The 27,845-nt window shown below is 37.9% G+C and overlaps 1 protein-coding gene across 1 annotated transcript in view; it reads right to left on the reverse strand.

Annotated features, from left to right (window-relative positions):
* Positions 1 to 27,845, reverse strand: part of ryr2a (ryanodine receptor 2a (cardiac)) — a 239,346-nt gene that overhangs the window by 128,364 nt on the left and 83,137 nt on the right. The window contains exons 3-6 of the mRNA XM_084740136.1: positions 24,884 to 24,994; positions 5,889 to 5,963; positions 4,836 to 4,914; positions 1,601 to 1,713 (exon numbers count right to left, since the gene is read on the reverse strand). Of these exons, the coding sequence (XP_084596262.1) occupies positions 1,601 to 1,713; positions 4,836 to 4,914; positions 5,889 to 5,963; positions 24,884 to 24,994 (378 nt within the window). The remainder of the gene's footprint in view (positions 1 to 1,600; positions 1,714 to 4,835; positions 4,915 to 5,888; positions 5,964 to 24,883; positions 24,995 to 27,845) is intronic.

The raw sequence follows: 27,845 nt of genomic DNA on the forward strand, positions 1-27,845 counted from the left end.
TAAAATGAGGTTTTGATGTGTATTTTGCAGCCCAGTATTACATCATAAAAGTTTTTCATACATTGTTAGGCCAGTAAGTAACCTGCAGCCTGTGGATTTTGATCATCACAAATCCTTTTTATTTTTATTTGAATAAAAATAATTTTTGTATTACTACCCCTCTAATGCACAACATGGACTTGATGCACTCATGTGATTTCAGGCATTTCTGAGTGTTTCTTTGCTTTATCTTTGAAATAATTGTATTTTATCATTTAATATTCCAGGTATTCATTAAATATCTTGTTTTTGGTTACCACAAGTCATTATTTTTACAGCAGATGCTGTTAGCACCCAGGTGTCAATAGCCAGCCATGCTACTTGCACGGAGGAATAGACATGTGGCTATTTACACCTGCATGGAAGAGACAAATCATGATCTTTTCCCAAATCTAAGTGGTGCCTAAACCTAAACCTGGGAGACATTATACCTAATACCTACTGCGTAGCATGCCAGAGTCTACAGTTACACTACAGACACACTGCGAGTCAATATCAGTGTTATCAGTGAAATGTATATGTTGGTGACAAAGTGGCAAATAAAGATATTTCAAACATGAAATGTATAATTGTTTGTTCTTCCCCGCTAAAATAATTATTCGATCTAAATCACTATTATAATGTCTTTATTTTTTTAAATAACAGACATACAGGGGTCATTTTGAGCCAGGAGGGTCTCTAAAACTAAAAGATTCAAGTTTGTCTAAAGAAGGAAAGAAAATGATCTCAATAGCAGTTGCTGACTTTTTCAAAACTTCAGTCTGACTTGGGCACAAAACTCAAAAATCTATTGCAGTAAGTTGCCTTTAAATTTTGAGTTTTCTTTTTTGTTTTTACAGTATACTTGATGATGGAAGGGACAACTGGATTTACTGTGTTTCTCCATGTGTGAGGCACAATCATCATATACAAGCCATATATAAAAGTTTGATCCACTCGGTCCACTCATGACGATCCAGGATCCAAGGAGGAACTTGTTTTTTAAAAGGCTAATATGCCTTATCTGCTGGTTGATACAGAAAAAAGCATTTCATTTTTTCAGTCTGACCAGAAGCAGGGATAACATGTAACCCTACTGGGGATAAAAAATGAATGGGCATATCAAAAGCAGAGAGAGGAAAATCCCCCACCCCCGACCCACCACCAATTCTCACCCAGGGTTTAGAATAAATTCATATGGTTTTAGACCAGTCAAATTCCTCAACCGTTACTAAGGATGTGTCAAATAATGGATTTGGTCCAGCAGAAGACTCTAATGTATATTAATGAATATTCCCCTGGCTGCTGTGTATGTGTATGACTGGCAGTCTTAAACATTTTTTCTATCACACTTTATTTATTCTTAGTAAGACTCTCACCATGAACAAAAATAAACAGAGGTTATGGAGCAAAGGGAAGAACCAGTGCAAAGAACATGAGAGAGGAATGAAGGAGATAAGGAAAATAATAAGGGAAAGACAAAAGAAAAGAAAAGAAAAGAAAAGAAAAGAAAAGAAAAGAAAGTGATAGTAATATTAGAGCCCCCTCTCCTCACACGTTCCCACTCACAGCTGCTACTGACCAAATATCTTTCAGAGGAGACGCTGACCAGGATGAGATCATCTCCCACTCGAACCTTCTCTCCCTCTGAACGCTGCTTTGATGCTGGATGGATGGTCCACCAGCAAGCCTCGCCTACACACACACACACACACACACACACACACACACACACACACACACACACACACATAAGAAAATACACAAAAAAGCAAACAATAGCTGAGGAAAATAAAGCTGGAATGTGACTCATGAAGCAACACAGCATCCTGTAATACTACCTCCTGTATCACCTCAGCCTGTGGGCCAGTTTAGTAGCCCAGATTTGTCTTGCAGCTGTTCTGCGTGTACTGTAATTTGCATCATCTTTACAGAAGCAGGTCAAGAACAAGAACAGGGCAGACAGTGTTCTGCAGCAACTTATTGTTCTGACTTTGTTCTAAAGTGAAAACCAGTGTGGAGAAGCAGCAGCATGTCAGGAGTCAGATTGTATCTGTTATAAACAGACAGAAACAACCTGACAGCATCAGAACACTGACAACTGCAGTCAACAGTCTGATTACAGACATGATATGGACATAATGAAAGTAAGCTGCAGCTAAGATTCCAAACTGGAGCAGGATGAAGCCAACTCAATGCTAATGTAACCTAGGGCCACACTTGACTATACTTTCATTATGGATTAATTGTAAGACTGAAGCGGCCATTTTTCAAATTTATATGTGTAAAAAATGTTGAATTCAAAAATACAATGCTGCTGACTTTTCCTAGAAGTGCCTGTAATTGCATTTATCATTTTTACAAAATGCAAAGAATATGTGATAATTTTTACCTATTTTGGCCATAGGTGGTCATACTGACCCCACAGAAATTGCTGTTGTTATATTGTTACTGTTTGCACAGTTGCTTCAATTTCTGATTTCCCATCATTAAAATACAAATGATCAATTAATTAGACTCAATTAAAAATGAAGTAGGGGAGACCAGGGATGGTTGTAACACTTTCTGTCTCAGCACTAATAACTCACTGAATTTTTGTGTTAAAGCTCTCAAATGTTGAAACAAAGTACCTTTATTTATTACAAACAGCAATGTTTCCAACTTTTGGTTTTATTTTTGTACTCGTTTCCAGCCTTTTCCCATAGGCTGTGATTATTTTTTGTTATGTTAAAATAATGTTTATAATCTTATAAAATACATTTACTGTTGCTCGCTCTTAGTAATTCTAGATGAATCTAAAATTTGAATCAGATCACTGGTTATTATCCTACAGAAAAATACTGCTGTGAGTATATACAATCATTATGGTTTACTACACATGATGGTATGGATATTGATAAAATATATAAATATATCTTATGAAATTTACATTATTGTGTTATTAACAGAATAAATTGATTAATCTCTTAGTCTGGTATTTATTATAAGAGATAATAGAGTGTGGAAGTCAAAGGTCAGAATGACGCTTTATGGTCTTTGTCTTAATTGTTTAGTCTATAAAATGTCAAAAACGTGAAAATTCTCACTTTAAATTGATTCTTTTGTCCAACTGACAGTCTACAACCCAAAGACTCTGTATTTACTGTCAGAAATGACATAGAAAAGCAGCAATACTCACATTTAACAAGCTGGAATCAGCAAATGTTTTTGTTAAAAAAAAATGACAGAAACAACCTGAAAACCACCTGAAACATGGACGCTCTGTCTAGCAGCTTTATTGGACATGTCCATACATGTTCGAGACACCAGAGCCAGAGGACGGTGACACTTCTGTGTCAGGTTGTTGGAACTGAAGTGAGCTGAAGTGAACTGCTGGGCTGATTTGGACTGAGAGCGTTGCTGAAGGCATGTTTGTAACTTAACGTTAGGGAGGGTGGGAGGAGGGGGAGACGGTGTCGTTCACCTGTGTCTGCTCGTGGGGCTTATCTGTCTGATGGCAAGCTAAAGTGGTGAAAATATTCTAAAGATAGTGTACACTTACACTGATATAGATTTCTTTTAGGTGTCTACACCCACATTTTGCTGCTGACCCTGTCCACAGCAGCACTTTGCTTAGCTTCCTACACACTGCTTGCAGGTGTGCCAACCACCATCTACTGTAGGTACTACACTGATTTTAAAGCTGCATTAATCAACAAGCAACATACAGTACATACCTTTAACATTATGGTTATACAAAGCTGATATGGCTGATGCTTTTCCAAATAGTTACATAGTTACACACCAGCAGACACAGAACAACATTAGCATTAATTTGGAGTAATTTGGTGTTTGTGTCCACCTGATGACATCAAACATTCCTTCTCCTTTTACTTTATTTCTGCTCTCCACCAACTGCTGAGAAGAATATCTGGCTCTTTAGCTGCTAAATGCTCCACTGTGTTCACCTGCTAGTCTCTGTCTGTGTGTGTCTGCTGTTTGCTGCTGAGCAGGTAGTGTGCAGATGGTTTTTCACTGGAAACTGCTGCCTGCTGCTGCTGCAAACAAGCTTGATGAGAGTGCTGAGACTGAACCCACAACAAGTACACAACACCAAGACAACAAGTTATAAGATGCTACAAAGCTCTGTGTGAGGAGCTGCAGAGCTGGGTGATAAACCACAGGAAAGGAAATTTCCAAAATAAGATCTCATCTTTGTCCAGCCTGTGCCTCCTAGACATAAATGGGTTCAATTTAAGACTAATATGAGACTTTGACCATCTTCTTATACTTCTTAAATTCAGTTCAGCTCAAGACTAATTTGAGCCCAATTGAAGATCTTAAAATTTTCTTTGTTTGTCTCACTGCACCCATCTTAAATTTGTCTTACATAAATAATCAGCTCTTGAGATAACAGTGAGATCTAAAGGAAAACTCAGTTGTCTTAAATGAGATCTTAAATTTGTTTCAGTGATCAAACTAAAGTTTTGTTGCTCATCAGTCATCAGGGGGAAACCTCAGAGACACCTCTGAGCTCAGTAAAAGATCACCTGCTTTTATTTTGTTTTGCTCCTTCTTTCTCCTAAGAATGGGTTTAGGAGAAACAGATGAGACTTCAGTGAGCTCAAAATAAGAATCTGATTTACTCCTCATGAGAGAAAGAAAAAATAATTGTGAGAAATACACTCTTTTCCTCTGGGAACTCTCTGTGTATCACTTCCTTGAAATAAAACAATGATTACTGTAGCTTTAAAATAAAGTTTGGTAGGTTTGAATAAAGTCTGGCTACACAGCAGAAGTTTATAAAAACAGTAGAATAGTATTTTTTATTCTCCTACCTGTGGTATCTTCCTGCAGTCCAACATCAAAAGCCAGTTTGTCTGTGGATGAGCGGGAGGTGGACAGACAGCACAGGTACTACACAGAGAAACACAGTTCAATCAGTCAGTACATTATCACTACTTCCTGTCAGAACCTTTTATAAAGGTTCTATGGAAAACCACAAATTAAGAGCTAGACTTAGAACAATCTGTGAAAGGTTTCACCCAGAAGATCCACAGGGATCTACTGGAAACCTTTTATATCCATGGGTTTTGTCCAGAACCAACTCAGGGGATTTTACTTTATATCTAGAACACACCTGAGGGGTGCAATCAAGAATCCTTTTATATTTCAAGGGTTTTTTATCTAGAACCCATTTGGGGGGTGGGGGCGGTCTACTAGAACTTTTTTTTATATTCCAAGTGTTTTATAAAGAACCCATCCAGGGGGTTCTACCAAGAACCCTTTAATATTCCAAAGGTTTTATCTAGAACCCACCCAAGGGGTTCTGGGAAGACCCCTTTTATATTATGGTACAAAGAACTCTTGACTGAAAGAGTTCTTCAAGGATTTCAACAATCCTTGAAGAACTCTTTCTTCCAAAAATGGTTCTTTGGAAGAAAAGGGTTCTGAGTAGAAACCTCAGCACTTCAGGAAGAAACCTTTTGTAACCCTTGTTTCTAAGAGTGTACACAAATGTTCAGGATGTTCGTATATTTTAATTTATTCATTCATTTATTGATTGATTTTTTTTGCTTATATCCCTTTTTGATAAGTGGAGAATGTGTTCTGTGTTGAGTTTAAGTTGGAAAAAAGGGTATGTATTACCACTGTCCTAAAAAATCAAAAATATACTCAAAATCATTCAAATTATTTATTATTAAAAGGTATTTTTTGTGTTAGATGATATAAATCCCCTTGTATGACTGACAGAATGTCCTTTAATAATGATGGTAAGTCTACGTTTTTTTTGGTAGAGTTTACTGTTTCATTGTTAAGTGTGTGTGTGTGTGTGTGTGTGTGTGTGTGTGTGTGTGTGTGTGTGTGTGTGTGTGTGTGTGTTCACTGACCATTCCGCTGTAGGAGTGTCGCAGCAGGACAGCGTGTCCGTACAGTAAGGTGCGATGGCCGCCGCCCTGGGCCGTCTGGTAGAGAGACAGAGACAGAGACGAGAGGAAGAGAGAAAAGAGAGGTGAGTTACAAAAGACGGAAAGTCAGACAGAGAAAAATACAGAGAGAAGCAGCTAAACAGAGAGACCAAACAGCACAGACAGAAAGATCAACACAACAGATGCAAACAGGAAGAGAGAGGGAGACACCAGCCGGATCATTTCATTCAACAACACTGATTCATCTACAGAGATGTAGGAATAATGTCACCTGAGAGTCTACAAACTAGAGTTTGTCATCCATCCATCCATCACTTCATCTGAGCAGTTTTTAAAGGTACTCTGTGTTCAAATATCAATCTATCACTGTCATAGTAACATCCCCAGCTGATCATATAATCACCATCACCCAGAGCTGTCTAATGAAATAATCATCAGGATTATGATTTGGGCTCTCACACCTAATTAAACCTGATCGGGTGCACTATTGACGCTTTGTGTTTAGAGTGGCTGCTCTGGTGCAACAAATCAAACGCTCCCCATTCACAGGTTAACTGCTTCCAAAACAGCTGCATCTTACAGACACAACTGAACAAACCTGCAAAAGTCACAAAAACATGTCAGTCCTTTAGATTCTGTAGTGTGTTTCTGTTGTGCTCTAAACTGAATTTGATTTCATGTGACTTCACATTTCTAGACTGTACATCTTGGGAGGGTTACTTTAAAAATATTCTGATACAGTTATTAGTTACCTGTTCAAAATGAAGTCAGTAAATCCAAGTATCACAATATTAAAGTAATATAACTTGATCACTTTCCATTGCTTTTAGATTTTTTCAATATAAAATATGGTGAAACTGTTTAGGCTAATATTTTTAATCCTGCAATTTAGGATTATTTTCATCATTGATTAATTGGTTGATTATTTTCTCAGTTAATTGATTAGTTGTTTGGTCCACAAAATGTCAGAAAATGGCAAAAAATGTTGATCAAAGTCCAAGATGACGTCCTCAAATGTCTTGTTTTGTCCACAACTCAAAAATTTGCAGTTTACTGTCAGATAGGAGTAAATAAACCAGAAAATATTCACATTTAAGAAGCTAAAATCAGAGAATTTGGACTATTTGCCTTTAAAATTGACCCAGAATGATTAATCATTAATCAAAATAGATGCAGGTTAATTCAGTAGTTGATTTATAACAGGTTAATCGTTGTAGCTCTCAGAGTTTTATGTTCGTTGTTAGGTTTATTAGTTTGTCCAGCTGTGCAGGGTAGTATATTGTTCTTTATTTTAAAATTGTAATCTTACTAATAATCCCCATTTTTACTGAATGTATCTGTAATCTGATTACGTCTTTTTTAACTGCAACTGTAATGGAATACAGTTACATTTTGTTGTGTCCAGATTACATAATCCCGTTCCATGTAATCTGTCACTCACCAAGCCTAAAACTAGCTTTATTGGGTTCAGTGTAAAGTTCAAATTGGTTCAGTAGTGACTTAGAAGAAAGCATAATGCATTGACTTGACAAAAGCTTTATCTCAGATTTCTGAGAAAATAATCTCTTTAATTCAACAAAGGGGGCAAACATTTTTTTCTCAAGTACATGCATTACACCTCAATACATTTTAAGAGTTTTAGTGGAATAAAACGATATGATTTGAATGAGAATTGATGATAAATAATATTAATATCAATGTTCAGCATAATATTTGCAGTTATTTTCATCACTGTTCAATGAACTCAACAGTGACAGTAGTGCAGTAAACCAGAGCTAGTGTTCCCCTAAATAAAACCACATTTTCCAGAAAGCTCTTTGCTCCTTGGCCCCTCTTCCTCTCCCCAGCATTCCTCAGGACTCCAGAGTGTGTGTACTTGCAAAGTGCAACACTACACAGTGACACCAGCACCTTTGGCTGCAGCAGGAGTCTGCAGCACCAGGAGTCTGTACTGTGAAACTGGAGTCCTGCTTTCTGACTGACATTAGTCTTCTTAGCACAAAGTGCTCCTGTTGCTCCTGTAGTTCCTCCTGCTGCACTGCAGTCATTCTGCCCTGCTCACAGTGAACACACACACACACACATACACACACACACACACACATTAATGATGTGTGTAAACAGCAGTAATGTGATGCACGCTGGCTTGCAGTACTGAAGCTGGTCTTCCCTCTCCTTATTATTATTTAATTCATGAATATACAAGATATGTTAATCCATACATTGTAATACATTATGTCAGCAGGCAATGCAGCCTTTGAAGCTCATGGACATTAAATATTAAACTAAGAAATGTGAATATCGGTATTAAAACATCAATCAATAAAAAATGTCTAGTCCTTTAAGTCCTCATTTTCCTCTGACTAAACCAAGAGCAAAAACACACCAGAAGCCCTGAAACCATTTTGATTTGTAAAATAAACTTGTCTTTAAAATGACAATAGATGGAAGAATATTTCTCATTATAGTGTATTATCATTTGCTTATGCTCCAACTAAAAAGAAAAATGATGGATGTTTGTATACTGTTTGTGTGGTCTGAAGAAAATTAGTGCATGTGACCAAATTTAGCTTAAGAGCTCTACCTTCTGCCTGACGCAAAGCTGCACACAGCGCAGCTGTCATTGCTATTTTCTGACCAATGTACTTGTTATTCTTGCCCAGAGCCCACGTTGTGTAGGTAGCAAATGTACTTGCGCCCCTCTGTGCACCCATGGGTCTGTTGGTCTTAAAATGAAGTGTGGTCAGGTGCATTGTTATCGTGAGGCAGCAGAAAACAACTGCACCACTAACCAACAAAAACCTGTTCTACAGTCAATGAAACAGTATTTTCCTGATATTTAAAGGACACATTATTCAGACAGTAAGATGAGACTACATAGGCGGGTTCACAACACACATATACTCTGCTACTAGGACACTGCAGTTAATCCATGAGTCATGAAAATTAATATTCTGATTAATGGAAGATGGTTGCAGGTGGGTGAACTAGGATGAAACTGTGCACATAAGACAGAGACACTGTCAATTTATGTACAGATCTGTAACATCACTGTTTCAATCTGACAGGATCTGATAATTCATGTTCTGTGTTATTCTATACATCCAAAAGCTCTCAGACACACACACACACACACACACACACACGCACACACACACACAAACAGAGTTATGACACGGGGAAACACTCCGTCCTACTCCATCCACCTGCAGCCCATCATATTAATCATAATGTTAGTTTTATTGTTTTTATATGTCGTTTTTATGACCCAGTCCACCAAGTTAACCACAGTGCCTGCTTCACTACCTGTGGGTCATTTCAGCATCTCTGTTTGCTTCTCAAACTTACTGAATCATCATTTGAATAGCAGTGTGCCACAGACAGGCTCACCTGACTCTTAAGGGGAACGGAAGATGACACTCCCTGCATCCTAAACACATCTAAACAACTTCACATCCAGATTGTGTGCCATGTAAGAGCACAGTGGAGTTGGACACACCCCAAATGCCTGTGTGCCATTCATGTTGACCCTGCGCTATAGATTGATATGACCCAAAGAAATCACTCATTCTGGTGTCAAATGTCTGACAACAGCTATGGGAAGGCTTAGACAAACTGAAAGTTTATTTATTCATATGCAGCGGGCTTACGGCACAAGGATGTCATCAAATACTTAAAGGTACAGTTAGTGATTCAGGAGAAAGCTTGCAGATTGTTTACTTTCATTTCCAGCTCGTCTAATAACTGTGCTTTTCGTCGGTGGCATGGCCCAAGTCACCAACCCAAAACATCCATTTTTGACACCCTGGGAATGAGACCGGGTTTCTCCTGAGTCGCTTACTACAGCTTTAAGAGAGACAGAAAGAATAAGAAAACAAAGTGCATGCCGTGTAGTTAGTCACTAGTCAGGACAATGATACCACCAGAGGAAAACATAGTTAGAATAGTCAAACTGAACACAGAAGCATCTACAGATGATTGTGCCAGCAGAGCGTCAGGTATTTCCACCTGCTGAAAAAAGAAGTTGTTTCTATAGTTCCCCCACAAGAAATCATATTGGAATTTGTAACACCACTAACAATTTAAAAAAATCAGTGCTGGAACCTAACATGACTCAAAAGCATGTTGTGTCTTTCACTTCTTATGTCTAGATGCAGATTTTTAAATGATTGAAATTATAATATCTTTGTTTGTCAAATATGTTGCTTTTCAGCAGCCTTTAACAACCACATTTCCCATAATCCCATGGAGCTTAATAAGTGATACATCACAGAGCCTACAGTTAAATAGTCAGAAAAATGACTTTTAAGACTGTTGGTGAGTATTATGGACTGTTACAATGATGTAACCATGCTGCCATGACTGTAAATTTTTATGAGAGCTGTATTTATATGTATTCTGATTAATTATTTTTTATTTTTGATTAAAATCATATTCAGCACTCAGTTTCACACCAAACATAAAAAACCCACAAAAACCAACAGGTTCTAATTACAACTGTTACAAAATGACATGAAATATTCATAAGGTTTTGCACATGAAGCTGCATTCATACATAAAAATAAAGTCTTGCTCATCACAATCAGGTCATAATTCAGTATAGATGAGTCTGAGGAACATCCGCTGTAGCTCAGAATGAAAGAAAATATTATGTTGGGTGTTGTGGGTAGAATGTCTAAGCCCACTGGTTCCTACTGATGTAATTCTTTAAAAACACCTCAAAATATGGATCACTCACTCTTGAGAAATGGGACAAAACTGTATTTTGAGAGGATTTTGATTTTTACTATTCAATTATGCTGGGAAATACTGTATATTTTAAAAGATCAAACTCTTGGCTATTCAACTTTCAACCTCCTACTGATGAAATTTTTTTTTATCAAATGTAGATATCAACTCTGTCTGATAGAAACTCTGACGGAGTTGACAAAATGTTTTTATTTTTTATTTCTCAGCATAGTCATAGTGAGCAACCATTTTATTTTTTAAAGTGCCTCAGACTTCTCTTAATGCTAATTAAAATACAGATTTGTTAACCATAATTATTATTTAGCTTTGCTTTAGAAGGACTACAGAGTCGACATGATATGGTTGAGACACATCTGATAGAAATATCATTTAATTAATTTTGTCTAAAAATACAAAGTTTCCCAGTGCTTGAGCAGTATTCCTGACTTTTATAAACCAGGAAGTGAGACAGGGGTCCTTAGGGTATAGCTGACTCTTTTTATGCCTGATTAAATCAGTTTTGTTTAATCTGATACAACTTTAAAGGTCCAACATTTTCATTAAAAACATTTTTTAAACCAAAGATGATTATAATAGCACATGTTGACACTATGTTATCAGTATTGTTAGTTTTAGATTTTGAAGGCTTTCAACACATTTTTAAATTATTTGAAGTTGTGAATTCTTGTCTGAGAGAAGGGTGTTTTCTGACACAGAGCAAGTTTAGAAAAAAAAAAAACATTAAAGCAAACCAAAACATTTCGTAAATTACATCATATATACTGTATAAACCCTTAAAGAACAGAAGAATACAATTTTCACCAAAAAATGGAATTAAGAGTTGGTATTATTTCTATTATATTTCTTTTCTTTTTTCAGGGTTTGTTTCTTTTTTTTGGGTGGGACATGATTGGTCCCAGTTCTCAAGAGAAGGCTCAGTGATTTCCAATAACAGCTGAATGCTGTAATTTTTAGCAAACAGTGCAACAGTGTGGCTCATTGATGTATTTTTAGTAAGTCCTTGAGCAACAATGCAGCTGTATGGCACAGAGCTGCAGGGCTTTTCAACGTCTGACACTGTGGGTCACCACCTCACACCAAACTGAGACAAACCTCAGTGTATTATGACCTGCCTAATGCCACAGTATCATGTTGTTTTGTGACAGCTGCTGACCTCTATAGTCTAATCTTTCTCGTGTCCACAGAAATACTGCATAGTTTCTGAAAACCACTGCGTCTCTTTTAGATTCTCTTGTTCATGTCCTAATCATATGTTGGACTATCATCTGTCCTAGGATGCCTCTCACTCTCCCCTGGCTGTTGTTAGGCCTGTCACAATAATTCATTATTGGCCTATCATACGATGCATGGACATGACCTCAATCATTTTTGCTGACCTCAGTACTGCCTGTTGTGTTTGCATGTTTGATTACATAATAACTTCACCAACATTTTGAACCAAATGTTTAATATTTAAATGACTTTAAATAACTTTTGCTGACAGAGCCTGAGAGTCCACTTCATTCACTGTTGTATTTGGATGCATGGTTTTTATTTTATTTATGTTTTATTCCAATGTCTGAATAATCACAAGAATTAAACCTTCATTGCTCTTGGAAATGATGTGCTTGCGTTATTACTATTATGCATTGTTATTACTATGATATTATCATTATACTAGTGGCATAACACACTCTAAAAATGATAATTATGTTTATCGCAAATATTTCTGAGACAAAAATGTCCAACAAAAGAAGTTATCATGATAGGCCTAGTCATGCTTTACTGGCATGATGTAACACTGGACATATTGTCAAAGCAAAGCATTTCTGGAAAGGCTAAACATACAAAAACACTCTTTCTCCTCGTCTCGCTTTCTGTGTGTTTGTTCTTGTCTGTGTGAATGGTTTATACTGTAATTTTACTATTTGTCTGTTCTGTACATATGATATCTATTACATGTCTGTCTGTCTTGAGAGACATGTCCCTCCTCTGCCCTTCCTGAGGTTTCTTCTATATTTTCTCTATTGAAGTTTAGCTCATTTTCAAACTGGACCTTATTTTCCTGTTTTTGTGTCTAAGTGACTAATAGGGAGAACAATTTTTGAAATTGGTCCAGTATTGAGCGAGACCACTGCAGCCAGCAGGAGTGAAACTGAGCAGGAACATAATCACCCAGGCCCATCCATCCATCTATCCAACCATTTTTCTTCCACTTTTCTGGGGTCTGGTCCTGGTGGAAATAGGTTAAGCAGGGTATACCAGATGTTCGTCTCCCCAACACTTTCCACCTCTCCCTGGAAGAGCCTGAGCTGTTCCCAGGTCAGATGAGAGATGTAATACTTCAAGTAATTTCAGGGTCTCTGCCAAGTTGTACAAGCCCACAAAACGTCCATTGGAAGGTGTCCAGCAGACATCCTAATCAGACCACCTCAACTGGCTTCTTTTAAAACACCACAGCAGCTCTAAGGTTAAGGCAACCCTACAGAGGAAAGTTATTTCTGCCACTTGTTTCTGTAACATCCTTCTTTCAGATCATGACCACAGGGGAAGGTTGGAATGTAGATCAACTGGTATATCGATCCAGCTTAACTCCCTTTTCTGGCATGGCACCTGCATTATTCTGTGAAAAACTTAAACTCCTTTGCTTGGGGCAGTAATTCAGCCCCCACCTGGGGAGAGAACCTTGGCCTCAGACTTGAAGGTGCTGACTCTCATCCTGGCCAACACTCGGCTGCAAACTGCCCCAGTGCATGCTGAAGGTCACAGCCTGATAAAGACAACAGAACCACATCATCTGCAAAGAGATAAGACAGTTTTGAGGTTCCCAAACCAGACACTCTCCTCACTCTGGCTGTGCCTTGAGATCCTGTGCATGAAAATCACAAAAAGGATTTCACTGAGAAGGTGTTTAAAATGACTATGCTGAGGATACGGACATGTCAACTCCCACTTTAGTTATACGAGAACCAGATAGATCGTAGCAATGGCCCTGGTGCTTCATGTTACCACAGTACTCACAACAGGACAACACTGTAAGCCTTCTCTAGTCCACAAAACACATGTTAACTTTCTTTACTTTCCTGGGCAGGCTGAGCAGTGTGATACCCAGATAACACACCCTCTTGGCCGACTTTTCCAAAATGGGAAACCACCACCCCGGCCTGCTGCTCCAAAGGTACTGTCTCTGACCTCCATGTAACACTGAAGAGGTGTGTCAAACAAGACAGTTCAACAATGTCCAGAGCCTTCAGCTTTTCAGTGTGAATCTCATAACAGCCAGCACCTTGCTGCCGAAAAGCTTCTTGATTACCTCAGAGACCTCTGCCAGGGATATGAACGAGGCTCACCTGTTGGGTCCCATCAGGTTCAGGCACAGATCTCAAGATCAGGTTCTGGAATTCCTCAAAGTGCTGTCGCTGTCAAAGTACGTCCACTTAAAGAGCTCACTTTTGCTACCTATTCTATATGTCTCACAACATTATGGAAATAATTAAGACAAATATTCTTTTTTGTTTAACCAGAAACGGCCGCTATATCAATCTGTTCAAAATGACCAGACTCCATTGACAAAAACAGTAATTTTACCTCTGTCCGTTGACTCGATCAGTTTTTAAATCTTTAAAACACAAAATGTTACACAAAAACACAAATAACAATTACCAAAATTAAACAAAAACTGAAGCAAACAAAAACACCACAAAACAACACAACACAACACAAACAAAGTAATCAATCAAGGTAGCCCAGAGAAGTAAAATCACTGTTTTTGTCAATGGAATCTGGTCATTTTGAACAAAGGATCTTAGTCTTTAAAAAAGGTCTGTCTTTGTAGTGATCATAATAGCAATCTGAACCTGTCAGCAGCAAAAACAAGCACTTTTTGCTGCCTGCCTGCTGCTCTCCCTCCATACTGAGCCAGTTTCAAAAAATGTCATTCCCGTTGGACATAAAAACACAGGATAATAGATTCCAGGTTAAAATGATCAAAGTGATCCTTTATAGGTTTTTTGGTGAGTTTTTCCTTATCTGAATCAAAGATATAAGGACTGAATGTGTCATATACTGTACAGATTCCTAGGCAAACATAATGTAACTGTACAGAGTGCTGCATCTATATCTGCTTACACATCTCTCAATACAGATGCTCAACACTGATAAGGTCATATCTAAAATCTCCATCACCTCCAACAAGTTTATATTCAATGGATCAACAAAAACACAAATGTGTATGGCAGCTCTGCTCACTGCTCACAATACTGATGCTCATGACAGTGACTGTATTACCAACATAAGAACAGTGACTGACAGCCATGACGAACACAGACAGCGAGTGGAGGCACACCTACCCATATTTCCACATCTACATGCTGTGTGGAAATGAGAGAGAGGAGGAGAAAGTAAGTTGCCGCAGTCATTTTACAGACGACACATAAAAACACACACATCTATCCAGCAGATAAGACTGTTGGATGAGGAGGTTATGACAGCTGAGTGAATATATTCAAGGTCTTGTATTTTCATTTCCCCTCACATGAAGATTTGGAAAAGGAAAGATAATGATGAAATACACTTATTTGCTTTCTTTGTGAGAGTGAAATGAGAAGATGATTATCACTCTCATGTCTAAGAGTGGTATCAATCTACTCTCAGCAAACAAACAAATACAAATATTTACTGAAAAGTCTTTTAAAAAGATCTAATTTTGTTTATATTGTTAAACTTTGTATGATGGAAGTAGTCACATGGATGGCTGATTCAGAGAATAGATTCAATATGAAACAAAATGGAAAGAGTTTTTTTGTATTTGCCAAATTTTTAAGGAAAATATGTGTCTAAGGTTAGGGTATGGGTAGAATTTGTCCCGTTGCAAAATATCAGACACGTATCCGATATAGTACCACCTCTGAAAGTGACCCAGGTCGGATTTTAAAAAATCAGATTTCATATGACTTGAGCTGTCCACATGGTCATTAAAAAATCAGACCCGGGTCGCATTTAGGCAAAAAGATGGGATTTGGGTCGGATTTCACTGCCGTGTGAACTAAGCCTAAATGCTTCACCTTTTCAGACTGAAAGGATGACAGAATGTGGTGCTAAATGACATCATTTTGTTGACGTTAGCTGCCAGTCTGCCACAGTGCTACCACAGTGTGGCTAACATTAGCAGTGCTAGCAGCAGCAGCAGCTGCTCTGCTCGCAGGTTAACGTCCGTGTCTGTGCTGAATGTGGTCACATGTTGCTCCAGTCGAGTGGTTATACACCAGTTTACTCTGACACAGTCTACATTCATCCTTATTTCCATTTTCTGTATGAAAACACTGCCAAACTGTGCTGGTTTTACGAGCTGTCATCAGTCCGACTTTGCTGATACAAACATCCAGGGTTGTGTGGGCAATTGGGGCATAAGCGCTGAGCAGGAGGGGGAAGAGGGGCTGCCGTCTGATGGGGCCACAGCCCTGACTAGTGGCTTGCAGCTGCATGACACTTTAGAGATGACAGTTAACCATATTTCTGGTGCCAACTAGCGAGGGTGGCAACATATAATTATGTAGTAATCCTGCACATCCCTGACCAATATACTGTTTGTATATGTATAGTTCAGGCTACACAACAAGATTGTTATAGACAGAAGTAGGACCAACTCACTGTTTTGCAAGTCACAAGTCAGCCTCTCAAGTCAGTCTTTGAGGTTCCATGTCAAGTTCCAAGTCAAGATAGGAAAGTCCCAAGTTCTAAACAAGTCAGAATGCACTCTTCTTCTTCAAGTTTAACAACTTAAGTTGGGAGTTGTTGTGTCTCTGTGTGTAATTTGTATACTGCAATTCATTTTTTCGTTCATCTCGTCGTTTTTCTTCATGAATGAAATGATCTTTGATATCATTTTTTTTTCCAAGTGGAGGTCAGTAAAGTAACGTTAGTTCTTGGCTAATTTTAATTCTAAAGCTTAGAAAATTAGACAAACTAAACTGAATAAAACATACAATATGAGATATGTTTATTTGACGTTTGTAAGTCCATTTGGGCAAAATACTACACTGATATCAGAATACAGACCTCACATCTTAATGTATTGTTGTTTCGTCCATCTTGCCAATAGATTTTCTTAGTATTTACTTCAGGGCGTAGTGAGGAGTAAAACCAAGTAAACTCAGTTTATCCGCCTCTTTTAAACGAGGCTCAAAGTTTACTCACTTATTTTCAAAGTGCATCAATCAGTAAAAGAAAACAGACCTCTATTTCTGCCACATGAAACATGACTGGATGTTTTCAGTTTGGTTCAAACAAAGCAGATCTGGAGAATCAGGTATTAACTTGCTGGGAATGAACAGTGTTAATGTTAGCTGATTCAGGAGATTAAGAGAAATGAATTGATTTGTGGGTTCACACTTTTTAAATAAGAGACATTTTAATCTTTAGGCTTGGGAAAGGGTATCAAGTTTTCAAAGGGTTCAAGTCCAAGTGAGGTCACGAGTCATTGGTGTTAGTACAAGTCGAGTTGCAAGTCTTTCTTTGATTTTGTCAAGTCGAGCAATCAAATTTGTAACTTGAGTCCATGTCATGTGACTCAAGCCCAGACCTCTGGTTATAGAGGTTTAAATTCCTGTGTGGCCAAGAGACATGAGAGACTACATGTTGGTCCCTGACCCATCATATCTTTGTGCATTGTCACTGTGAAGGAGGGGCAAGGGACCGACTCATGAGGAGAAAGGAAAAGAGCAAACAGTGGTGGTGTATATGATATTGACTGTCTTGTATTCAGAGAAGGCCTGTTTCACGCCTCCACCTCACAGCACCATCAACCTGTTTCACTTTGCTCTGAGTGCTCTGTGCTCCTATTGGTCAACATTTGGAACAGGCTGTGGAATTTTTTGTAGAAGACACAAATATTCTAACATGTCTGTCTTTCTGTTGGGACATTGTGAGGCATCCCAAGTAAAGCCTTGGTTTTACATTACACAGGACAAAAGACGTTCCTGATGTCCTGCCTGTTGGCTTATTATCGAGCCAATATGGTGAAGTCTAAACCCAACCTTACACTTCTCAATAAGCCCTCCCCGTGCTGTTACCGTGATCCCACACTAAATCCTGTTTAAATGGAGCGTGTGTAAGTGATGCAATGCTCTATCTTTGTGTTCAAATCCATTTACTTCTTAAAAAAGCCCACAAGAAGCTGAACATGACTGCTGCTGGTTTATCCCCAGAAGTCTTTAAGGCTATTCAGAAGACAGCAGCCTCCTCTTTGAGTTTATCTGCCTCTGACACACTGGCTCTCACAGTTCCTATAGTGACATTTAATAGAAAGTTAAACTTGTTTTCTCAGGGTGCATATTAAGTAATATAACAATCTAACTCAAGGATGAGGGAATGCTAAGCTCAGCTTCCCAAAATGCCAAAATGAGACATCAACGTCTCATCTTCAATTTAAGAAGCATTTCTCTCCTCTTCCCTGATATTCAGCTGAATACAGTTTCATCTGTGCTGTCAATGGAAACAATTCTACCATAGTTCATAAAGGATTTTGTTTTTATCTTGATGTGGTTATGGTTAATGTAAAGCCCTGATAGACTGGGACAACAGAACACCGAAAATCATGATGCATTCATGGTGAAACAGTTCCAGTCTCTCATTTAAATTAAAATTGTTTAATTACAAATATAAAGTACAACAACATCTCAACAGAACCAGCATGTAGGGCAGCCAGTATGGCACTGCATTGCATTTTCTCCACTGGAGGGGCACCCTGAAGGACACTTATTCATGTTTTTCCACTAGAACGGTACCCTAGAGGACACTTTTTTCATATTTTATCCTCTATAATGGCACCCTAAAGGGCACTTATCAACATTTTTCACTTGTAGGGCATCCAAGAGGGCAGGGTTTTTTTTAAATCAAACACAGGGGCACCTGGGGCCACCAGTGCTGTAAAGTTAAGTTTAACAAGCCATCAATTACTTCAGCTTTGAAATGTACCACAGGTTAATTTGTGCTGCAAAGAGTCAGCACTGAAATTAGCAAAATCTCAGTGCTGCCTGAATTCACAGAAGTGATCATTCATCTTTCACCACCCTCACCTCGTTACTTTTACTTCACATGAACATGACATAATACCCTGGGATAGTGCTGAATGATCCCGTCAGCTTTTATATCTTCATCACAGTGCAGAACAGCTGCATACGAACAGGATTCAGGGTCAGACAGGATGATCATTACTATAAAAGCTTTTTCAGACCAACAGCAGCTTGTTTATGTCTGTCTGTCTGTCTGTCTGTCTGTCTGTCTGATGTCAGTCAGGTTGAGTCTGGCAGACATCCATCTTTCTTTTGTTGTTCACACTGCAATGTAATTCACTGGCACAATGCAGTGGCCATTCACATCTGTGCAACTGAACATCGAAGTGGAATATGTTAGAGTGTGCCTTGTGGTACTGTGGAAGTGTAACATTTACTTTGTAAGCTTGAATATGGAGGAGAAAATGCTGCTGAATTGTGCAAGTTATTCTTTTTGAGTTTTTGTTTTGTGTGCAGCCTATGAAAACAAAGAAAGACTATAATCAGATTTATGATCTGGCTAACAGAGATGCATGTACTGTATGTGTAAATGAATGCGTATTACTATAAATCACATCTGGATTTTATCCAGGTACAAGACACTTGACAGGACAAGTGTAAAAGGACCAGAGACCCACACACTGTATGTGGCTCAGTGTAAACAATAGTCCATTGACTTGCCTCTTAAAATGACAAGTGTAAATGGGGCCTGAGACATATGTTAGGCGAGGCTAATTTAGCTGATTGAAACATCTAACACTTTGGTCCTTCCTGTTCTTTATGTGTTTCTGCCTAACAAAGCATATCTTGTGTTTTAAGATGGGGGACACGTGTGTGGATTGGTTGGTTTAAATGCCTAAAATAAATAAATACAGCAGTAATGTGTGACCAGTGTATTTTCAAAGTTCATCATGGGAGAAAGAAGCATTGCATGGCCTGTCTAACAGGTGCTCTAGTGAGACATCTAAAGAAGGACAAAATCCAGGAAGTCTTACTTGAGTTATAAAGACAAGCATGGGAAAAAACACTCTGTCTTCTGGTGAAATGGCAATATAAATTTATCCTTCGAGTAAGGACCTATGTGTATCGACTCTACGTCCACATCAGGGTCTAAAAACACAATCAGTCGTGGGTGGCATCCTAACACATATATGCCCCAAAATGGAGCAATTGCAAATAAATTTAAGGTGAAAATATATCAAATTCTGATAGAAATCCAACAAATATCAATAGAATAATAACATTCAACAATTTAAGATATATATATAAAACAGTATATGAAATCAGCTTACCAGCAATGAATTCAATTAATTTTCAATGAAAAATCAAATGAAAATTTGAATAATTATAATAATAATAAGCAAAAAGACTATATGCATATGTACTTTTCTGAGATTCAAATGTGAATAAATTAATATTAGTTTGTTTGCCTTTGCTGTGTAAATTTGTGTAAATTTGTAGAGCTCATTCACCAGAAGACAGAGTGTCTTAGTGTTTTTTTTCCTGTGGTTTTCTCTATAACTCAAGTAAGACTTCCTGGATTTTTTTAATAAATATTTTTTTGTGGGGCAGCTTAAGACATGACAGGAAAGGAGGAGAGAGAGTGGGAGAAAGACATCCACGGCCGCTGCAGAGGACTCATGGGGCAAACACTCTAACAACTGAGCTACCAGGCCTCCACGTCCTGGATTTTGTCCTTTTATATTAATCAGTACACAGGACATGATATCTCATCTGTCACCATCAGCATTCAAACAGTTTCTCTCTTTGCTAAAGCATATTTCACTTAAATTAATAGTTTGATATAACGTATAACTGCCTATGAAACACGGGCTGTGTTCCATTTAGTTATGCTGTCATGCCACTTATTATGCAGTTGCAAAGAGGGAAGTGCTGCCACCTGTGCAGGTGTGACACTGATGGTTTATCAGCTGATAATCAAGCAGCAGCAAGAGGTGGAGATACTGAGGTTCATCTTTTTCTAGATCCCAGCAGAGACATTAGAGCATGTTTCCATGTGGAAATAACCACCAGAGGCCATAGGCTGGTTTTGTTTATGATGCTGTTGGTTACTGCAATATTTTGCTTACTTTTATAGTCATATGTACATTTACTTAAGTACTGCCCTTAAGTACAAATTCAAGGTATTTCTGCTGTACTTGAGTGCTTAGATTTTTTGATACTTTATACTTGTACTCCACTACCTAAGGGGAAAATATTGCACCATTTACTCTACTACATCCATCTGTCAGCTAGTTAGTTTTCAGATTACAGTTCTTCATAATAATAGTAAAACACTGACAGGGAACATTTTTACACACATTCACATAAGTAAGGTTTTGAATGAAGGATTTCTACTTATAGTGGAGTGTGGTATTACTTTTACTTCAGTAACAGATCTGAATACATCTTCCACCGCCGTGCACAGAGCGGTCAGTTCCACCTAGCATGAGCAGTTTTGCGGGGGTGGAAGTAACTAATTGCAAATACTCAAATTATTGTAATTAAGTAGTTATTTTGGATACTTGTACTTTAATGAGTAGATTTTTAGTCTGTAGTTTTACTTGTAGTACTTGTAGTAAAGTATGCATTACACTATGTACTTTTACCATCATAACTGAGTACTGAGTACAATTTAAATTAATACTAAAACCTTTCAGCTGCATGTTTGTGTCCAATACAGGCCAATTAAAACAATGACACATAAAAACCAAATACTGCAGCAGTACAGGTTTGAAACAAGGATACCATCATCATTAATTGCCTCTTAGAATTTAATCAATTAAAAATGTGTTAATCAATTATAAATGTATTAAAATGTATTGATTAAGCAATAGTCTAGAAATGGCAGTAATGTCTGGCGGAGCCATTTGTTGAATAAGGAAACTTAAAATGACAAGAAAAAGATGAAAAACAAAAAAAAATGAGAATAGGAGAAAAAAATGTGTTTTGTATCTTATAATTATTAATGATTAATTGATTGTTAGCATTTTCAACTATTGGTTAAGGAAAATGGACAAAACAGCAATGTGAATTTGGAGAGTTGACTGTGACCACTTCATTTAGAGTGAAGATCTGGAGAAACAGGAACAGGAACTCCTCCCAGAATGCTTCTATTAATGATATGTTCAAAATAAAAGGTTAAAAAGTAACTTTTTTACAAGATTACTTTCTACTTTTACTTGCGTATTTTTCTGACATCTGTACTTTTATTTGTAATTGAGTAATATTTTAGTAATGTACCAGTACTTGTACTTGAGTACAGATTTTCAGAACTCTTTCCACCACTGCTGTTTCGTGTGTCTAAGATGAAAGCTCACAGCAGTGCTGTGCTGGTCAGGTTTTGGAGCACACCCTATTGTTTGGTCTGTGTATGATGTATGCAGAACACGTAGCTGCTCGCGCTTCACCTCATGCTTTTGGAATATGCCTGGCTTACTAATGAACAATACACACACACACACACACAGAGATACACACATTCCTCTAAAACACTCACCTGAACTTTCTCTCTTGCTCTGTGTGTCGTCTCTCTGACTGAAAGTCTTTCTCTCACACAGAAATCTTTCTCCAGGCTTCAGCACTGTCAGCCCTCTCATGAAGCAACACTACAAACACAGGCTTCCAAACAGACACACACATATTGTTTGTGCTATATGTTTACCTCAGTCACTCTATATGCACAATGTTGTGTGTGCTTGTGTGTGTTTTGGTGCAAGTGCATGAAGGTTTGTGTCCAGATAAATATCCATTATGACTCAATATGTAAGTGTTCATAAAAACTGTGAGAGTGTGTGTCGGTGTGTGTGTCGGTGTGTGTGTGAGTGTGCGTGTCACTGTGTCTCAGGGCTCTGAACTTGATGGCTGCTGACAGTGAGAAAGCAGAAATTAATAACCCTCCCCTCACTTCATTAAAAAAACTGCAAGTCATGATGAAAGTTGACATGACTCCCATCTCTATTAGATCCTCCTCCAGCACAACAACACTACATCTGCACTGCGGCTCCGTGCAGTTCCTCTTAAACTGCACATGATCGAAGCTGCTCGCTTGAACAATTCAGATAAAACATTATGTCAATGAATGTTCCAGTCCCTACTGTTAATTATGCATATGTGGAATAAAACCCTGTGGCTGAAATCTACCCTCACAATTCTTCTATTTACCATATTAATGAGAAACAAAGAGAAAAGTGTGAACTATAAACCTTATTAGCCTCAGTGTTAAATTAACATTGCTCAGCTCATTACCTACAACTAGGACTCTCATTTTGCCAATTCTGTGTTTGATAAATAATCATGATATGATATCTTCTGTAAACAATGTACTGTAATTTATATGAAATGAATGATAGTAGAATTTCTTTTTGAAAAAGTTCCATGATGGCCCCCAATTTTGTAAACATCTAGTCCTTCTAAAAAAATATTAATAAAGCCACAATTTTAGCTCCATATAAAGTGAATACATGTGAAATGGACTGTGTGGCTAAAACAAAAACAGTAACTCCAGACCAGAATAGAACCTGGTGGCTTCAGTGTTGTTGTCACAGAAGATAGTTTTTTCAACTTACTAACTTCAACTTGTCTCATTAATCTATGATCACATGTCACAATCATTTTATGGTTTAGTACACTAAATTTATGACATATTTCTCCTTTAATTGATAAAAACATTAATTTTACTTCTCAGTTCTACGACTGCTTTGACCAGTTTTTAACCCTTTAAAACATTAAAAGTCAAACAAGAACACAAACAAACCGACTGATGGAGGCGGTGGAGGATCCAGAGAGGTAAAATGACTGTATTTGTCAGTGGAGTCTGGTTGCTTGGAACAGAGCGATACAGTCGGTTTCTGGTTAAACAAAATTATTTTACTTTTGCAACTCAGCTTCGCTTCTGACAGCCGCTGCACTCTCCCTAAATACCAGATCAGTTTTAAAAACTGTCCCATTACTCACTTGAGCCTCATTCGCACACACAGCCTTCCCCAACATTGTTCTAGCATTTTCCCAAGAAGGCGTCATATATGAATGAGAGCCAGAATTGATTTTCTGGGAAACCTGCACTCTTGACTCAAGATCTACCAACATTACAGTGAACGTGCCTGGAAAGCTGTGTTGTGAATGACAGCAAGAACATTTCCTATTAACCCCCACCCCATCCCCACCACCACCACCTGCAGTATTACCGGCATTGCCATGTCCTATGTGAAAAGGCACGAGACAAGAAAGTCCCGGAATGGAGGTGCATGTATGAACAGTTAAAATAACAAGTGGTGCCTGAAAGATATTTCCAGTGATTTACTGGGAACGACGTGTGAAAGAGGCTTTGGACACAAAAACATGGGTAATAGGGTCTAGGCTAAAAAATACTGCCAGTAGACTGCCATTTAAAAAAAAAATAAAGATAAAATAAAAACATTTTTACCAACTGGCATAAACTAGCATTCATCTGTCCACTCACTGCCAGACCTTTTCCACTGTTTTGGCTTGTTACTCTTCAGGCAGCAGGAGATAGCAGACATGTCACACTGATAAAATGTATTTGAATAGTGCACCTTCTAAAATCAGAGTTTACAGTATGTTTCACATCACACAAAAAACACGGATAAGATAAAATGAATTTAAAAAACCATAAAAGGAAAATGTTGATCTGCTGTTACAGTAACATGGGGTAAAAACTAATACAAATGCTGCAAAGATGATTCTAGACGTTGGCCTAATGTAAATGCTGAAATATAATCAACTGTATCAAGTAGTGATAGAGTATGATGCTGTCTTCTTCTTGTTTGGGAGGAGAGATATTGGAGACTAATTTAACTCTGAGGAACTGTTTGGAAACACAATGTGAATATTGTGTGATGAAAACAGCTTCTTGATGGAAACTGATCAGCAGCCTTCACCTTTGATTTGAGCATTAGTGAAACCACCTGACGTCAGGATGAGTGCAGATGACTTTAAGCAAGAATGAGCAGATCAGTGACCTGTTTGTGTCACCCACCTCCTCCTCTGTGCGCTTCATCAGACTGCTGCCTCACCTGATCTGACAACAACCTACTGGACGTTCATTCATCTCCCCCTCCATGTTGTGTGTGTGTGTGTGTGTGTGTGTGTGTGTGTGTGTGTGTGTGTGTGTGTGTGTGTGTGTGTGTGTGTGTTTTAACGTGTGTGTCTGTTCACACTCACCCCCTCAGCCTTCTCCTCGGTGTTGGCCAGCATCTCCTGAAGGGCTCGTACCGACAGCGACTGCTCCAACACAAAGGTGCAGATGGACAGATCTGGAGGCACATTCTGAAACAACACACACTGATGATGACTTCACCTTTACATGTTTTAACACTTTTATACAAAACACAATACAAAAACTCAATATCCTTCTAAAAACAGTTTGATTTAGCTAACAATGAATGTTAATAATAATAATAATAATAATAATAATAATAATAGTAACTATATATAGTGCCTTTCAAGGTACCCATGGCCTCTTTACAGAGTATAAAATGAAAATAAATAATCAAACAAGGACAGAAAACAAAACAAGAATAGAAAGCAAACAAAAAGACAACATATGGAGCCGGGAAATGTGTATTATTCAGAGAAGGAGACACAATGGACATATGGCACATCGGATCTGTGGAAAAGGGTATGCAAAAAATAAAAAACACTTGGCAGTTGATGGGATGAACCACCTGTCTATCACATCTAACACTGGCTAACTTCAACCAATCAGATCAATGAACCATATGAAATAGTAAGAGGAAATGCAACAACAAGTCACAGTCTGAAGTATGTAGTTAGCATGTTGGTAGCCTATTTTTTTTTTCTTTTTTAAGAACATTTGCACATAAAAGGCTCTCTTCAGTTATCGATTCCATGCACACTTCTCACTGTGGTCACATCTAACACCACGCGCCTGTAGCTGAGACTAGTCCCTGCTAGGATGCTGAGTGGCACCACTTTTTGTGCTGACACAAACTTGAAGCCTGGCAAGACAGATTCTCATGTGATCTCACAAATCCAGCTGCCTCGTAAGGTAAATCAACAGTTACATCAATGGGCAATTCAATACGAAAGATCATCAAATTAATCAATCTTTAAGTATTTCCTTATTGCTAAATCTGATTGCAGAGTATAATTTGATGAGGTCATCAAGCAAGCACTGTCTGTGGAGTGATGAGCCTTGCAACGTGAAGCTATTTTTTCTCATAAATTTCTGACTTGACTCTCAGAGAAGTTTTTTTCTTGGAAATTCACAACTTTAAACTTGAAAATTCTGAGTTATATTTCTCTGAATACTGTCCCCCTCCCTGCTTATAGCCCTAATACGGCGTTGCAGGAGAGTGATCAGCTGTCTTTAATCAAAAACTTTGACGGTTCTGATTGGTAAAGACCAGTTCTGAATAATGAGAAGCTCTCAAATTTTAAACTCTATGATTGCATGCAGCATCTGTCTTTATTAAGTAGTCCTCATGAGAATCATAAAAGAAATAAGATGATCTGGTGTTACCATGAAATGAAATAACACAGAGATGTGATACCCAAATGAAATAGAGGACAAAAGAGAAGAAAAGTGAGAAGACCTCGGTATCAAACAGGTGCATTGTAAAACAGAGTAATCTAAGGACAAGTGCACGTTTTCACTGCTTGAAGTTTAGAGAGTAGTTGACATTGTGGTTAAGTAATGCTCCATTTTCTTTGGAAATACCATAAATTAGTGTGTGTGTGTGTGTGTGTGTGTGTGTGTGTGTGTGTGTGTGTGTGTGTGTGTATTTTTTGCTAAAATATGGTCACTGATTACATTGAAAACAATACAAACAGATTTCTTTTCAAGGTGAAAGACATCTGTCATTATGTGACTGACTAACAAAATATTCATATCTTCCATGAATCCAAAAGAGAACAGAAAATATTGAGTGTATTCACAGAAACAAAACCTTAGAGTAACTTTCACACTTCTTCCTCTTCCAAATAGTATAGCATACATACATATTTTGCTCTTATCTGTAATGCTGTTTATCCATCTAGACAGTTTGGGTGTGAGCTGCAGAGTTTTGGAGATATCAGTTGTAGAGATGTCTGACAAAAAATACATTTGAAAAACGCAACAGCAGTGATATTTCACTGTTCTTGTTGTGAGCAGTTTCATGTAGGAGCTATTTTCTTTCTACTAAACACCAACTGTATCATCAACATGCATCTTATGGACAAGAGGCTCGTACTTGTGACAGCACAGAATGTGAACATTAATGGCGTAACCTCTTGTCCATAAGTAGATGCACACCTCCTGCTGCGCTGTGATACAGTAAGTGGGTGTATTTTGGTAGAAAGAAAATAGTTCCAACTAGGGGTACAATGGATCACAGTCATCCCATGTTCTGTATGGATCACCCCTGACAGTTTGGTATGCACGTGGTCTGCAGACTACATGTAACCATCATAGTGTGAAACATATTTTTACTGTTGCTGTTTTTTTTTCTTTTTATACTAGTAATAACACTGGAAGTCTCAGTGCAGAGTTGCAGCGAAATGCAAGACAGATGTTGCTGTGTTTTACTCTGCCGCGCACCTCAGTGAAGAGTGACTGATTTAAAAGCCGTTACATCACCTCAAGTGAAATCCTGACCATGATTTCGGGGCATTTTCACTGGTGTAACTATGCTGTCGTCATAGAAACAGTTCATAAGATAATTAGAGAAACTTTGGTGATATCTGCTATCTTAACTCCTACACACAGCTCCTCTCAGCTCACCAGAGCAGCTCTGTGTCTCTGCCTATGACACTGCGTCTGTGTTGATTCACTATTACTCATGACTTTTAACCAATCAGATAGTACTGTGGGCAGGACATTGATCCAGACTACAGAGTGTAGTAGTGTATTATACTGCACAGTGTATAAGTATCTATTACATGTAATATAGCATATACATAATACAGTACTGTATAATACAGTATAGTATAGTATAGTATAGTATTCAAGGTATACTGTATTATTATTGATATAGTGTCATTTTTATTACACATGATTATAATACATATAATTTTTAATATTAGTATAATCATCATTATTATTACATTACATTAACCAAGTGCATTTTTTATATAATTTAACCCTAATCCCACCACTTCTTTTTTTTTTCTTTTG

The sequence above is a fragment of the Lutjanus erythropterus genome, chromosome 17 (assembly GCF_056507025.1).
Source record: "Lutjanus erythropterus isolate fLutEry1 chromosome 17, fLutEry1.hap2, whole genome shotgun sequence".
Lineage (NCBI taxonomy): Eukaryota > Metazoa > Chordata > Actinopteri > Lutjaniformes > Lutjanidae > Lutjanus > Lutjanus erythropterus.